This window comes from Rhipicephalus microplus, unplaced genomic scaffold, assembly GCF_043290135.1.
Source record: "Rhipicephalus microplus isolate Deutch F79 unplaced genomic scaffold, USDA_Rmic scaffold_12, whole genome shotgun sequence".
NCBI classification, from domain to species: Eukaryota; Metazoa; Arthropoda; class Arachnida; order Ixodida; family Ixodidae; genus Rhipicephalus; species Rhipicephalus microplus.
Window position 1 is genome coordinate 24,618,982 of NW_027464585.1, and position 16,805 is coordinate 24,635,786.

The window sequence follows — 16,805 nt, forward strand, 5'->3', positions numbered from 1 at the left end:
GGTATCCTGCTTTTATTTATTGTTACAGATGTAACATGAATAATTTTCAGACATTAAAAGAGAACGTGACATGGCTGAACAACTGTTGTGATTACATTGAGAGTTTGCCGAAGCAAAGGCAAGCCTGCTTTCTCACCAAGCCCACGTCTGAAGCGCTGCGAGTAACCCTACTCAGTACTATCGCACTTGTGGAGAACCTTCTGGCCTCAGGTTTTCGATATGTGCTGGTTGGAAATTTCGGACAGAATTCTCTTGAGGTAAACATGTAAGCTTTTTTATTTCTGCATTGACTAATCTGTTGTCTCACTTTCAGAGGTTTTTTGGCATTGCGAGACACGTTGCTGGTGACGGAGGGCAACCAACGATTCAACAGTTCCTGCTCATATACCGAATGCTTTCAGTCAACAACCTTGTCCGCCCACCCAAGCGGGCATCAGTTGATGGCGACGGGCCGCAGTTGCTGTTCAAGCTGCAGGACCTCTTCAACAAGGAAGCTGCTCCTGTCAATCATGTACGATGCCATATTGAAAACAAAAGAGCTATTGATAGTTTCTCCATCTGGAATATATTTTCCGGCGAAGAGCTGCTAAACAGACGTTCACTCAGAATATGCACAGAGTTCATCATTTACCTGTGCATGATGTTTTTCCGTGAACATGCATGTAAACAAAGATAATTCTCGTTTCAGGTTGACTCCCTGGCCATTCTCCTGGATGACGTTCTTTTGGAGCCGACTGAGAGTGAGAAAGAGGCCCTCGCGGACTTGTCTCCAAAGGAGTGCATTTTAGACTACCTTGCCGGCTATGTTGCTCAAAAATTTTCGGAGATGTGCTGCACCGACTGCGTGGAGTCTTTAAAAGGCTTGCAACGATCACCAAGTGACCTCATTCTTGTGAAGTCAAGAGGTTACCTTCAGGTCCCCTCTACCAAACTGCTAAACCTCCTCCAAATTGCTGAAGAGCATGTAGAAGAATTTACGGTGAAGCAAACTGCGTGTGCTGGTGTGTACATGGGCATTGTTGAGCAGGTTTTGCTGGACAATCGTACAGCTTCAGCTGCTGTCGGCTGCCCCACCAACTTTGTTGGGATGACTGCTGAAGTTCTACACCTTTTTCTTCGGTGCCGCCTGCATTTTTTCACACGCGAAAAAAATAAGCAGTCACGTGTGACCAAGCGAGCAACATGCCCAGCTGGTGGAGGGAGAAAGCCAAACTGAAGGAGTAGTGTAAAAGCAAAGCAGCCTTTTGCGAGCCTCCTGGACCTATAATTGTATAGCTCACTTATAGGTGGATTTTCGTTTGATCAGTAAAATAGTAGCTGTGTTTCCTTACTTGTTTGCAAACTTTATAACCTTGTGGTCAGGCTCGCATGCAAAAAACCTTTCTGGTGTCTTTGTGCTTTCACTTTTAATATTTCCACGAACTATCGCTCAGGATTCATTTTTTGTTTTGTAACCATGCATGGCCGCTTCCGGTTTTTTATCTGGTGTTTCAACTGAAGCGCCCGTTTGCTCTTTTTTTTGTACGTCGCGTCGGGCAATATTGTTGATATGGAAAGGTTGTCACCTTGTCACTAACTTGATTTCTTGTTTGCTCGAAAATATTCTCAACCCTATTTTCATGGATCGAAAATAATGACGTCCCGAAAGCAATTTATGCATAGCAAATGCCGCGTGACTCACTTTATCGATGTCTTCTGTGCAGGCCATGCTGCGGACTGCTTCTTTGACGTTGGCGTTTCCTTCTTGTCTTTTGCAGAGCATGAGTTCGCTTTAATAAACTTCATTCAGTAAACCTTACGTTTGTCTTTGTTGCGTGACAATACTCTGTTTCGTCCGTGTGCTACACATCAAAGCGCAAACAATAAATTTTTGTACGCTGCACCACGCTCTTTTGTATCCCTTCATAATATTGAAGTTTATTTTTGTAGCATGTGATAAAAGTTCGCGCTTCCTTTTTTGCAAGGATTGAAAAGCGGGTTCGCGTAAAGACAAACAGTGCAACATACATCATTTCGTGTTTTGATCCTTTCCCTTCATGCAGCGCTTTTAAATGTTATTGTACCACCTCATCGAAAAGAGAATATTACTGGGGTATCTGGGTGCTCAGCGCATTCAAGAGCACTCAACAGATTCATTAAAAGCCTACTCTGAAGGACGCGTACCTGCTTCTTTTCAGTTTTTTTTTCGTTGCATTATTGATAGGCCCGTAGCAGTCCGCAGCTATGGATCTACCGTATGTACTGTGGTTACAAAGTTTTCTTGAAGGAAACAAACAAAAGACATTTTAAAATCGGTAAACACGGCGCAGCGCTTGCGCCCAAAGACGCGAAAGCAGTTGCCGTTGGTGACCGAGGTCTGCGGCGATTCATTCGTAAAAATAAAACCCCATTGGAGGCAGGTGGTATACACAAGAATTGGGCGATTCATCGCTAACAACTACGAAAAGAAAAAAAGAAACCTAGCGCGCCGAGACCAGAAGCAGCGAGCGTTTTCATGCCAAAAGCTGGCAAAGATGCCGCACGCGCGGCGGCTGGATCCCCTCAGTGCGACGGTGGCGCCAGTAGTGGCGCCCGCGGACCCTATATGAAACTAGCGCCGAAGTTTCGTGACCAGTAAATCATTGAAGGACTCTGGTACTGGCATTTCCAAGCTTAAAGCTGGCAGAACGGAGGCAGGCTTGAAATTTGCAGTGGTTAATGTATGTGCGTTTTGGCTGAACTAAAGTTATTGTTGGACAAGTAATGCTAAAAACTACAGGAAGATGGTCGCTGTTAGTTTCCGAATCCAGAACAGCCCATGACAAAACTTTGATTGCATTGGAGCAAAACGTTAGATCCAATACTGAGCTAGTCTGACCTCGGACAAATGTTACATGACCTTTATTCAGACACGAGATGCAGCGATCAATAGTCCAATCGCACAGTCGCCTACCACAAAACTGTGTCCTTATACCCCAAAATAAATGATGTGAATTAAAGTGTCCTGTAAGTACAATTTCCTTTCTACATGCTACCAAAACGCTGTGAAGAAAACGCGTACTTTGCACACCTGAGGGGAAGTAACAAATTATAATTGAAAAAGGGTGGTATCCGGGGAGACACAAGTCTAATGCTACTATTTCACAATCCGAGTCTAACATTGTGAAAGAAATTTTCGCCCTATATCATAACTTACTTGATACAAGGATCATTAAACCACCACCACGTGGGCGATCTAATCGAAAAGAACGAAAACCTGCAAGATGTAAATTTTTGTCTGGTGTGAGCCAAGTTTCTCGGAGAATTATATTATCAAGATTAAAATTATTGCAAAAGTAACGTAAGTTGCTTGAGGCTGAGAATATAGAACGGCAGTTCCGCTGTAGTACCCTCAACTGACCTATGGTGTTGGACGCACCGCAGAGGCGCATGTATCACCCTTGTTAGCGTCTTCACACGAAATGGCTGATTCATTCCGTTAAGATTTGGACTTGAGATCGGCGAAGATAGGGGATCTGGTACGTTTATTAGTTCGTATATCGAGTTCCATATCTCTAGCAGTACTTGTGCTCGGCTGAGGCGAATGTCGGTCCAAGTGCACCTGTGTTCGTGACTGCTTAGCCTTGCCTGCAGATGCAGAAAGTTCATCCAACACTACATTGCGTAGCTCTGTGGAATCGCTGGTAATGTCTAATACTTCAGGTTCTGTACTAGTCTGTACTGTTTGTCCAATCTGATTTGAAAGAATTTGCACCAAACAGTCGGAAAGGTTAGATATGAGTTTATCCGTTGCCTTACTCACTGCCTTTTCCACAGCAGTTTCAATAGCCTGCGATAGGTTTGAGTCCATACTGGAAGTGCAGCGCGCTGTACTACCAGAGTATTTAAAAGCCCTGTCTCCAACTATGTCAATGGCTTCCCTTCAAGAACAGCGGCGGCGGTCAATAACTTCTAAAATTTGAACCTCCCGGGAACGAGCGGAACAGTCAGAGTTGTCGGCGCAGTGACCACCCCCACAGAGACAACACTTTTCCGCTGTTGCAGTACACTTGCTTGAAGGATGGCTCTCTCCGCAGGTGCTACAACGAACGTTAGATTTACATCCTCCCGCACTGCGGCCGAATCTCCAGCAGTTCTTGCACTGAATCGGACGAGAAGCGAGGGGCTTTACTCGGAAGATCAATGGCCATAATTTTATTTCTGACGGGCATTTTGTGCCCACAAATGTCGTGATGACAGATTCGGTTGGTACCCTCTCTTTGTCGACCAGGCAATTAAACCAGTAAATAGAAATTACGCCTGCTCCAGAGAGCTTGTCAGGGTCTCAGCTGGACTCAGTTTGGAGTCGACTCCCTGTACAAGGCCTTTGGTACATGCAAGGTGAGGCGGAATGAAAGCACTCACCGGGGCAGCAGCAAAGGAGGTGCATTTGAGAAGATCCTGCACGGAGGCCTGATCCGGCGACCTACACACGATACCTTCTCGCCCAAATGGGCGCACATCTGTGATGGTCTGGAAATGATTTGAAGTTGTTTTATGTTCAATTTTGACCGCCTGAGTGTTTGTAAGCCAGGAGAAGCCTCCATTTGTAGGTACCAGTGCCACGGGAATGCTGTCGATACCACTGCGGAAAAAGGAGTCTAGCGGTAATTCATTAGACGGCAGGGACGCTGACCAGGCGGATCGTGCCTGGCCAGGAGAAGTAGTCGACATGAGCACTAGAGATATGGTTAGACTCAGAAACAGATAAACTATAGAATCGGACTCTAAGACAGAAAGTTAAAACCACTCAATCCTCACCCAAGAACACCCCAGCAGGTTGAGCATGGGCAAGCTTGAAGGCGAGAATAGAACGGCGTTGTGAAGGATCTTGCGACGAAGCTATCGGTACTTTTGTTTGCTTTCCTTCTGAAACAGTGGCACGTACCCACTCCGGCTGATTGGCCAGTGATTGGCGAGTGTACTGGAAAACTTAAAAGACTATTGAGTAAAAATTCACTAAATCCCACGCACCTGGGAATCAACGTTATGCTAAGCATGCGGAGGAAAGGTGACTGTGTAGCATTTTTTTATTGAGCGGCGCATCATGAAATTACGCTAAATATATCTACAAATGTAGCACGCACAGACATATGTGGAAGAGTTGAGCATGTTTATATAACCAGTTGTTTGTATCCGCGGAACGATGCCAACTGGGGCATGCGTGTCAGCAACACCAGAAGCTGATATGAAGCGTTGATGCTCACGAAGATGCTGGCACTGGACACTGCTTCATAAATCAACTTCAGCGCATGGGAACTAACCACAATTGACGTTAACCCTACGTGACGGCTATATCAACGGAATACATGTGTAATGCTTGTAAAATTAGGTAGGCAGCACTGCAATAACTATTGATGTTTTGCGAACATTAGCGTCCATTTCACAAGTATTTCCGAGACCTGGCGCATATAGCTCTGTGGTATAATGTTTGATTGTCATGCAGAATGCTTGGGTTCAATTCCAGCTGGAACCCTGACGTTTCTTCTTCGCATTCATCGGGTTGACGCTATCGATGCCGGGTATTTCTTAACACTCATGCAACAAAAATGCCCCAATGTGTGTTCTCGTCATTGCTGGGTGTACCAAATGTTAATAACCTGTGGCACATACCTTCATACCAGCGGCACATACCCGCCCGTGGGTATGTGCCACTGCAGGAGAAGAACTAAGTGGGCGATTCGGTACTGATCCATAATGTCTTGGCGTCCACTATCTTGGCATCCACTTGACTTCATCGCTATTCTGGACCACCCACATCGATTCCATCTGCTCTACAGCATCCCGTACACTCGGCTACCTTGAACGCAACCTGAAGCCGCATCCCCCGACGTAAAAAAACTAGCTTTCATCACGTTCGTACGACCTAAACTTGAATATGCTTCAGCAATCTGGCATCCTTCACAAGCCTACCTAACAACTAAATTAGAGTCCATCCACAATCGCGCATCTCGCTTCATATCTTCGCAATACTCACACAAAACCAGCGTCACCGAGCTAAAACACTCTATTTCCCTTCCAACTCTTGAATCCCGCCGCTTGATCACCCGTCTATGCCTTCTACACCGCTTCTACAATCATCCACGCTCAAGACATTAGTTGCTCCAATCTGCTCACAGAACTTCATCGCGCATAAATCACAGCAGGCCCATTGCACGCATAAATGGCCGGACGACAGCATTTATAACCTCAATTTTTCCTAATGCAATAGCCCTCTGGAATGCCTTACCAGATGACTCCGCTTCATGCGCCGACAGGGAAACGTTCCGCGCAAAACTGAACGAACATTTTTTCAAGCCTCTCTCCTGATAATCTCAACTACTTCGTGTTTATCGCCAATTGTTTTAGAATTGTACTTAGTTTTGCTCTGCAATTGTTTAACATATGTAAAGCATTGTGTATTCTTCTTTATCTTGTTCTAGTTTGTTCATGTGATTTCTGATTCTTATCTCCTGCTAAAACTTATTTGCTTTTATTTATTTATTTATTTATTTAATTATTTATTTATTTTTCTGTTTAACATTGTACCCTATCTTGTTACTTGTCCCCCCTTATGTAATGCCTTCGGGCCTTTAAGGGCGAAATAAATGAATAAATGAATGTCTGCGCTTGTGGGTCCTTTTCGTCAACTTTATGTTTCCGTCCGTATTTTGGGCAGTACAATATGAATGTGCCACTGTCTGCCGGGAAGTGTTTGACGATGTATTCCATGGGATTGTGACATTATTAATGTGTTGAGCAGTGCGTCATATTCATCAATGGTCATTTTAGTTCACCCCAAGTTAAGGGAGTGACCGCGAGAGCACCGAAACGTAAACGGCTATGTATATATATATGAATATATACATATATATGTATATATATATATATATATATACATATATATATATATATATATATATATATATATATATAGGCATGGTGGTTGAGTGGCCGTAGCGTTGCTTGCGAGTAGGTGTGTGTGAAGTGTATGTTTGGATGTACAGCATTGTAAGTGCCGATAAAGCTGAGAAGTTCATCCTCGCTGTAGGTTCAAATAAGAAAGATGTCGTCTATGTATCTTCTGTATAAAAGTAGTTTCAAGGAACTTCGTGCAAGAAACTCCGATTCTAGCTTTCCCATAAATATGTTGGCATAATTGGGTGCCATTTTGGCGCCCTTATCGGTTCCGCTGATTTGTCGAAAATACTCTTGCTTAAATTCGAATGAATTTATTTCGAGGACCATCCTCGTCAATGTTGCGATGGCAGAGAAATCTTCGGTGTTAGATTGTCTATGGTCTGTGTACATGATTTGTAATGCAGCTATGCCGTCATCGTGAGGAAGATACACTTCCGAACATCCGAACATACACTTCACACACACCTACTCGCAAATAACCGTAAATTTTCTTGATGTTACCATAACAATAGAAGACAAGCTTTCTACAACCATATATCGCAAACGAACGGATCGACAAAATACCTTCATTACCAAAGCGATCACCCACCAAACTGTAAAAACAGTATTCCATATGGCCAGGCTCACCAGTTTAAAATAATCTGCTCAAGAGACGCTGATTTTGACACCAGCTCACAGAGGCTAAAACTTATGCTCGATAAACAAAAATATCCCTCACATGTATTTGATAACGCCGTTCAATAAGCGAGAAAACTGAAGCGTGATGACTTACTTATGAAGCGACCTCCACAAGAAGACCCACAACGAACAAACCTCTGCTTAACTTACAGCACAAATTTCCCCAATGTAAAAAAATCTTAAAACGACATTACAACATTCTGGAACAAAGTGAACGTCTGAAACGCACATTCCCATCTGCTCCTGGCGTCGTTTACCGACGACCACGCAACTTCAAAGACACACTTGTCCACTCTCAAATCAATAACTCACCCCCTTATAATTCATGCCGACCTTCTTTGAAGTCACGATGTCTTGTATGTAAAGCGATGCGAGAAACACACAAAGCAACCAGCACACAATCCAAGTTTTCGATTAACATACGAGGAAACCTAACATGCGATTCCTCTAATGTGGTATACCTACTCGAATGCAACGTGTGCAGTATGCAGTACATCGGACAAACAGAAACACTATTCAGGATTCGCTTCAACAATTACAGAGCCCACGCGAAATCAGCTCCAAATCTACCCCTATCAAAACATCTCAAGCTTCCCGGCCATGCGTTCGACAAACTATCAATAACGCTTTTAGAGGCGGGATTTAAATCAAACCGAGAACGTGAACAAAGAAAGTCATGCCTTATCCACAGATTTAACACCCCTGATAGAGGAATAAATGAGAATCCGGGTACACTTGCAGCAATGAAAGCATCAGGAAACAGTAACTGCAATAATGAAAAAATAACTGGGTGCATGGCACTGCAGCTGCGAAAGGCACTGGACAATTCAAAATATTTCCAAGTGTAACTACTCTTCCTAAGTACATCTGCCATTATTTCTGTTTTTACCTCACTATCCAATTAAATGTGCCAAGCATGACATGCCCAGCAGCAACCCTGTGCACATTCGGGAGGCCCCTACTGCACGCGTAATCCAGAATCGGGCAAGAATTGCCATTGTACCCCGTTGCCAGCTTCTGAGGCAATACGCGGCACCCCTATTTCTATGATTAGATGTCGATGGGGTGCTGAGTTGTTAAAGGCTTAAACTTCTTAAAAAAGCTTTTTTTCTGCCACACCGAACTGCCAGAGCACGGAGGCGTCGTCTGGTCGGAAACAATGCGTTAGTAATAGGAACGATACACAGACCGCAAACATGCTAAAGGTAAAAAAGAGAAAGGGGAGAGAGATTGGGAGAGAAGGGGAAGGAAGAGTGAAAGGGGGCGCCAGGGGGAGTCCACCTTATATTCTCCTTTTTTTCTTTCTTTCTTTTTTTCTTTATTCTTCTTTTTCTTTCCTTTCTTTTTTTCTTTTTTTCGCTTTTTTTCTCTTTCTCTCTCTCACCCTACGAATCAAGATTGTGTAAAGTTGAACACCAACAAACTGTACCCTCAATTCTGATGAAGGCCAGACTCTAGGCCGAAACGTCGAAATAAACCACGTTGTGACCACTCACGGAGGATGTACTTGACTGTATATATATATATATATATATATATATATATATATATATATATATATATATATATATATATATATATATATATATATATATATATATATATATATATATATATATATATATATATATATATATATATATCATTAATTTTAGTATTATTTATTTTTTATTTTCACCAAAACAGATATAACGACAAAAAATGAGGAGACGACAAAAAAGCTGCAGGTATTGCAGCTTGACTAAACACCGTCCACCCTACGTCAGCAATGACAGCGTGAAAACGATATGCAATAAAATGAAAGAAAAACAAACATTGTAAAGCAGGAAACAATTCTAACAGAAGACAAAGTAAATGACAGGCCAAGGTATACAAACAAAAAGGAATATTTTATAAACACATGAGCACAGTAATTCGCAAAGTATGTATCATCGCTTTTGTACAAAAGAGGTACACAATGAGGTTAACAAAAGAAATAATATGGAAAAAATATATACAGGTACACAATAAATGATGCCAAGCAATACAGAGTCACCTATGTAAACAGTACAAATCTACAAGAATAGTGTTTGCACATCGATATTGTTTAATGTGTCAATTTTTATGTCTTGCTGCTCGTATGTGTTCAATATAGTAGGTAGCATGTGGCTAAGTCTTTGGGTGCCATAATTGGTGCGAGATAACGGAATTTTTCACGGGGTTTGATACCGATGGAAGTAAATGGTTTGTGTATGTTCAAGATCTGCAAGTATCAGGAATGCGTCGAGTTTCCTTCTGTTCGCGCTAATATAGGACTGTAAAAACCTGAATTTGTATATGCCATTTGCCTTAACAATTTTATGTTTAACAAAGAGTTGTCCTGTGTGTTCAAGGTATGATATGTATTCTATTGCCCTGATCACCCTTTTCTGAAGTATTTTTAGCCTGTTTAAAGTTTTTGACGTAGTGTTTGCCCATGCCAAAGCGCAGTAGTTCGAGTGGGCACGGAAAAGAGCCCGATATAAGGGTCGCTTTACAGTAACGGGCAAAAGACGTCGACAACAAATCGACAACAAGAGTGCCAACCAAGCGTCTCAACTTTAAACTAATGTGGTCTGTATGCTCATTCCAGGACATATGTTCATTAAAAACTACTGCAAGCGTCTTAATGAATTTGGTCACTGCATTTTTGTAGGGGCCTAGGGTTACATAATTTGGAACATGCAGGGATATACCGAGAGCTCGGAAAAGGACACATTTTGTTTTTGATTCATTTAACACTAGATTGTTCTTGGTAGACCATTTACGTAGCTTATAACGTGTGTTGGTCGCTAAAGCCTCGAGAGTATTGAAATCTTTTCTAGTAAAAATAATGTGCAGTCATCAGCATATATTATAAAGTTACAATTTTCACAAATTCTGATTATTTCATTTATGTAGTATGAAAACAATACAGGCCCCAGAATACTATCGTGTGGTACTCCGGTTTTAATTGGTTGTGTGTGCAATTTGAAGATATTTATTTCAACATACTGAGACCGCTCATACAGATATTACTGCATAAGTTTGAGTGGTATTTCCCTAAATCCATAGCATTCTTATTTATGTAGTAACAGTTCATGAGATACACGATCAAAGGCTTTACTAAAGTCCAAGTACAATGCAAGTGTCAGAAGTCTCTTTTTGATATTGCAAAGTATGATTTCTTTTTGTGCTAATAAGGAACTTTCTGTTGAAAGTTTCTTTCTGAAACCATATTGGCAGTCGGTTATTAAATTGTGCTTTCTCGAAAAACTGTCAATTCTATCATTTATTATTTTTTCAAGGCATTTCGATAAAACTGCTAGTAGAGATATTGGGCGATAATTGCTTAAGTTGTTTTTATCACGGGACTTATACATTGCAGTAACTTTCGCTAGTTTTATGTTGGTTGCATGTTGGTATTGAAAAAGGGTTTATTGACGACTGTTGCGACGGTGGTCCAATGAAGAAACACGATCGTGCAAGAGCAACGGTCAAGCAGATGGCGGCGATGATCAGCACGAGCCGAGCGAGCGAAGCCCAGCACCCAGTACCCAAGCGGTGGCGATGTTGCTTGCCAACGACGCTCTTTCTTCTTCACAATTTGCCCCCGCCGAAAAAGAGCCATCCTGGTCACTTTGCGTAGGGAGCGGCAGAGCTGGGCGTCTATAACAGAAACGGCAGCACCTGTGTCGACGAGGGCAAAGGTAGAAACACCATCGACAGATATAGCGACGACGTTAGCTGGTGAAGTGCGAGGACTTGAGCATTTCGACGACGGCGCAGTTCTTGCCTCTGGAACTGCGGCGTTCAGTTTTCCCGGTTGGAGGAAGCGGGTCTAGGACGCATTGGGGACAGTGATCGCCTGCGAGGAGATGGGGAGCGGGGAGAGTGAGTTTGAGGCTGGTGTGACCGAGACTCAGGAAAGTTAGTGCATCCATACTGCGGTGAGGGATAGGGAGCAGGTATGTGCATGGGCTGTGGGTTATACGGTAACGGCTGAGTAGCGTCGCGGAGTGGTTGGAAGCGACGGCGACAATATCGTGCCACGTGTCCTGGAGTACCGCAGGCGTAGCAGATCGGGCGATTGTCAGGAGTGCGCCAGGAATTGCTGACTCGTGGTGCGGCCCAAGGTGTCGAAAATGGGGCGGAGTGGGGAGCGACTGAAGACATTGGTGGCAAATGCTGCTGGCGGGGTCTGCTACGTACCACCTGGGCATACGTAAGGGGCGCGGCCACGGGCTGCATAGCCGGCGCATGGGCAACAGGCATGGCCACAGGCTGCTGGTGGGCAGCGACGGGAACAGCCTGAGCTACCTCTTCTGCAATAACGTCGCGGAGTGGTGAGGGCAGACGAGAGGACGGCGGCTGCTGCGTGAAGGGAATCAACGACAGTTGCCGAGCTACTTCTTCACGCACAAAGTCTTTAATCTCTTGCAGGGTTGGTGAGTGGTCGGGAACCGAAGTGAGACTGGAGAGCGAGTCGGCGTGCGAGGAAAATGGGCGAGTCAGGGCGCGCTGCTTGCTCAACTCGTCGAAACTTTGACACAAAGTGACAAGTTCCGCAACGGTGGCAGGATTACGGGCCAGGAGCAGCTGATATACACCGTCATTTATCCCTTTGAGGATGTGTTGAATCTTCTCCGACTCGGGCATGGTGGTGTTCACACGATTGCAAAGACCAATAATGTCTTCGATGTAGCTGGTGAAAGATTCCGTTGGCTTTTGTGCGCGAGTCCGCAAGCGTTGTTCGGCTCTGGACTTGCGGACTGCGGGTCGGCCAAAAACGTCAGCAAACAAGGTTTTAAAGATGGACCACGTCGTGATGTCGTTTTTGTGGTTGTTATACCGCATTTCGGCCACGTCAGTGAGGTAAAAGATGACGTAAGTCAATTTGTCCGCGTCATCCCACTTGTTGTTAGCGCTCACCAGTTCATAGTTAGCGAACCAGTCTTCCACGTCGGTCTCATCAGCTCCGCTAAAGACCTTGGGCTCTCGCAAACGAAGAACGCCGGGGTTGCGGGGGGATGGAGTGGAAGAGCCAGGTTGCGCGTTGTTGGTAGCCATGATGGGAGGTAGCGTTCGGTTGCGCAGCTCCAGGTTCAGGCGACGGCGAATGGCAGCACCCAGGTTCAGGCGACGGGGAATGTCAGCACCTCCACCAATTGAAAAAGGGTTTATTGACGACTGTTGCGACGGTGGTCCTATGAAGAAACACGATCGTGCAAGAGCAACGGTCAAGCAGATGGCGGCGATGATCAGCACGAGCCGAGCCAGCGAAGCCCAGCACCCAGTACCCAAGCGGTGGCGATGTTGCTTGCCAACGACGCTCTTTCTTCTTCACAGTATATATATATATATATATATACATTTTTCGCTTTTCTCTTACGTTACACACACACACACACACACACACATATATATATATATATATATATATATATGTGTGTGTGTGTGTGTGTGTGTGTGTGTGTGTGTGTAACGTAAGAAGCTATTGATGCTTAGGAGTTAGAAGTAGAAGCCGAGAAGGAAGAAGTGAGAATGGAATAAACATAGCGTATGAGCCAGACTACGTCGCCAATTCATCATAGCATCACACGAGTCGATAGGATGGAGACCTTCCTGCCCCTTCATCAGTCACTCATCATCTACGCAGTTCTCCGCATGACACCCTGAACATACATGGACTACCGTGCAAGCGCCTAGCATTACGCATCGAGCAGCATCATGTCAGAAGCATCTACTGACCTTCCCATCCCCAAGTACACCGGAGCAGTGGACGATGGACCCGTACAAGACTGGTTCGACCTGTTCGAGCTCCACGCTACCGCTGCATCATGGTCGGAACGGGAGATGATTATCAACTTCACTGACTACATCTCAGGTGAGGCATTCAAATTTTACCTCACCCACATCTTCGAGAACGATGAGTCTTGGAAAAAGATCAAAGAAGAAATGATCACCCGTTTCAAAGAATACGATGAAGACCTGTCCATACTTCATCAGCAGAAGGCTTTTCAACTCACCCATCACAGTTACGCGAAGTCTTCCTGCAGTAAGCCTATTTGTCAAACGAGACCTTAGAGAAAATATACCACCATTGTACTATCATATGCTTCTTTCGAAAAGACGTCACGCACTCGAACACCGACTGGTAACTTGCACGTCGCAACACACAAGGTAAAGCCTCCGTATACCGAAAGGAATCTGGACTATTTCGCCAAAAGAGAAAACCTAAAGCCGGCCTTCCCAAGAGCAATAAAATCGGCATTTTCAACCTGTTCACTGGACCACAACGCTTCAAATTTTACTGAACCACCCGAATCTCTTGATGCTTTGTGTCACACACAAGGCCCAGACGGTTTCGAACGCGCAACGGAACTTAGGCGTGACGAGCTGGTGAATCCTCACAATACCAGCCCATACCCTGACGTTCCGGACCAGGGTCGTTCGACAGACATCCTCAGCGTAATCACGCTGCAAAACGAAAAACGTACGCCATCAGAACCACCCGAAGCCAAGTCTGTTGTGCTCTCATCGCCAAGTGATAACACACATGTGAGGCAAAGCACTGCAGGAATTTCGAATCCACCAACGCCAGCGCATTGTCAACTGACAGAAGCATTTACAATCAATGATGACTCACAATCATCTTGGGAGCTCTCTCATCAGTTTGTCACGATGCTTTCATCGCAAGACAAGCCAAGCAGTACAGTATCGACCACCGACTCTCTACTGATCACATCACTTTGCAAAGAAAAGCAGACTCATGTTCCTGAGAGGTGCCCATCTGATCAACTTTCGCAACAAAACGAGCAAATTCAACAAAGGCAACTTCACGAACCCCAGGAACTACAACGGCTACTCGAACAAGAACAACGATAAAGTGAAACCTTCTCACGAGTACACTTGTGGCTTAAAGGTCATAACAGGCAACAGCAATTAAAGAAGCAAAGACAAAGTCAATGTCTAAGCCATCAAAGAAGAAAGCAACGTCGACATAATTTTCTGCACCAGTTCTCAAGGCCATGTCTGCGATCCAACTAACCGAGACAACGCCACAGAAAGTTACGAAAAAGGCATGAAGCTGCCACGTATACAACGCAGAAAAAAAGACTTTCTCCCATCAGCCTTGGCTCTCACGCAAACCATCTGTTGCCACGACGGCGCTGAATCCGATGCCTAAAACATCCGTCAATCCAATGCTACACAGATTTCAAGCCTTGTTCGTTCCTCACAAGACCTCAAGTCGTGTAATCATCTGTGCAGATGTGCAGGGCGGGGTTATGCCATCCACGACGCAACAGCCAGCCTCGTCCATCCGAGTTCTCTTAGATATGGCCGGACTGATTCCCTCTGCTGTAGATTTTCTGTGTGAGTTAAGGAACTTCCTTCTGAAATGGAACTATGGTGCATTTTGACATTTTTTGCTCGCTTGAACACCCTTTTTTGTTGTTTTGTTAGGTGTCTGAAGTGGCTTCTTCCGGGGTAGGGGGAATCCTGTAACGTAAGGAGGTATTGATGGTTAGGAGTTAGAAGTAGAAGCCGAGAAGGAAGAAGTGAGAATGGATAAACATGGCGTATGAGCCAGGCCACGTCACCAATTCATCATATATATATATATATATATATATATATATATATATATATATATATATATATATATATATATATATATATATATATATATATATATATATATATATATATATATATATATATATATACGGTAGAAAAAGAGGTCGACAAACGTGCGAAAAAACACTAGTTTTACTAACGTTTCGTCGGTGGGCCTGCCTTCACTCCGACGAAGGCAGGCCCACCAGCCGAAACGTTAGTAAAACTAGTGTTTTTTCGCACGTTTGTCGACCTCTTTTTCTACCGCATTTTACACCGGATCCATTGAATTTCACCCCACAATATATATATATATATATATATATATATATATATATATATATATATATATATATATATATATATATGTACACTGCCAGGAGCTAAATAACAGAGACAGCCACGAATGGATGTCTTTGCCCACACCCAGACCAGGAAGCAATGTATAGTACTCTTCTTTTTTCACTTCCAAGCAATTTCACGCTACAGTTGATAGCTCATACCCATTTACCTGTGACATTATTCCCTCCACTCTAAAAGCATCGTCTCGATGCTGCTGATGAGTGTTGAAAAAAAAACGGGAGAACGAAAAGACGCCACTATGGAATCTAACAACTGCACCACAAGGCAAAAAAATGGGCTGGTGTAACAGAAGTATTCAATGAAAAAAGGAGTTAGGACACAAGACATATCAAAAATAAACAAAAGCGACAAAAACACTCAGTATTCATTGCATTATAAGTCAGTAAACGTTCGATTGATGGCGCGAGAAATATGGCTTGAGCCATATTTGAGCCATATTTTTTTTTGAGCCACATGCACCATATCACTTTGTGGAAACCGACGGGAACGTCTTGGGGTGCCCTCAGGGAGAAATTCGCATGTAACGTCGCTGAGTTGACGTAGGACTTTGCACGGGCCGAAGTAGCGCCGGAGCAACTTTTCAGAGTGACCACGCTGTCGGAGGGGGGTCCACACCTCAACTTCATCGCCTCCGTGGAAGGTAACCTCTTGTTGTGTAAGGTTGAAGCGGCGTGCGTCGGCAGTTTGCCGAGCCTGAATAAGGCGTCGGGCCAGTTTACGGGCCTTCTCGGTGCGTTGAGCAAATGAGGCAGCGTCTGCGTTGAACATGCCCAGGTTGTTAAGAAGGAGCATTGCGTCGAGCAATGTAGTGACCTCTCGACCATGAACTAAGCGAAATGGGGTGAAACCTGTACTCTCTTGGACTGCTGTTTTGTAAGCAAAAGTTGCGTAAGGGAGTATATCGTCCCAGTTCTTGTGATCAACGACCACATACAATGACAGCATATATGAATAGTCTTGTTCAACCATTCAGTGAGTCCATTTGTTTGGTGGTGATGATCCGAGGTTTTCCTATGTTTTGTACTATTTAGTCTCAACACTTCTTGAAACATCTCTGTGGTGAAAGCTCTCCCACGATCAGTAATTATCACAGCTGGCACTCCGTGACGAAGGACGATGCTAGTGATGAAAAACTGGGTGATTTTGGCTGTGGTAGCGTTGGGCAGGGCCTTTGTTTCGCTGTAACGTGTTAAATAATCGATGGCAACCACACTCCACCGATTTCTAGA

The 16,805-nt window shown here is 44.1% G+C and overlaps 1 protein-coding gene across 1 annotated transcript; it reads left to right on the forward strand.

Annotated features, from left to right (window-relative positions):
* Nucleotides 1-259: 259 nt before the first annotated feature.
* LOC142783740 (uncharacterized) lies at nt 260-1,245 on the forward strand. Its single transcript, XM_075882319.1, has 2 exons — nt 260-511; nt 689-1,245. The coding sequence occupies exons 1-2, from the start codon at nt 392-394 to the stop codon at nt 1,214-1,216; spliced, it is 648 nt and encodes a 215-aa protein (XP_075738434.1). The 5' UTR covers nt 260-391; the 3' UTR covers nt 1,217-1,245.
* The last annotated feature ends 15,560 nt before the right edge of the window (nt 1,246-16,805 follow it).

Coding starts and splice junctions, on each gene's coding strand:
- LOC142783740 (XM_075882319.1), top strand. CDS start 392: ATGCTTTCAGTCAACAACCTTGTCCGCCCACCCAAGCGGGCATCAGTT. Junction 512..688: donor AAGCTGCTCCTGTCAATCAT/GTACGATGCCAT, acceptor TTCTCGTTTCAG/GTTGACTCCCTGGCCATTCT.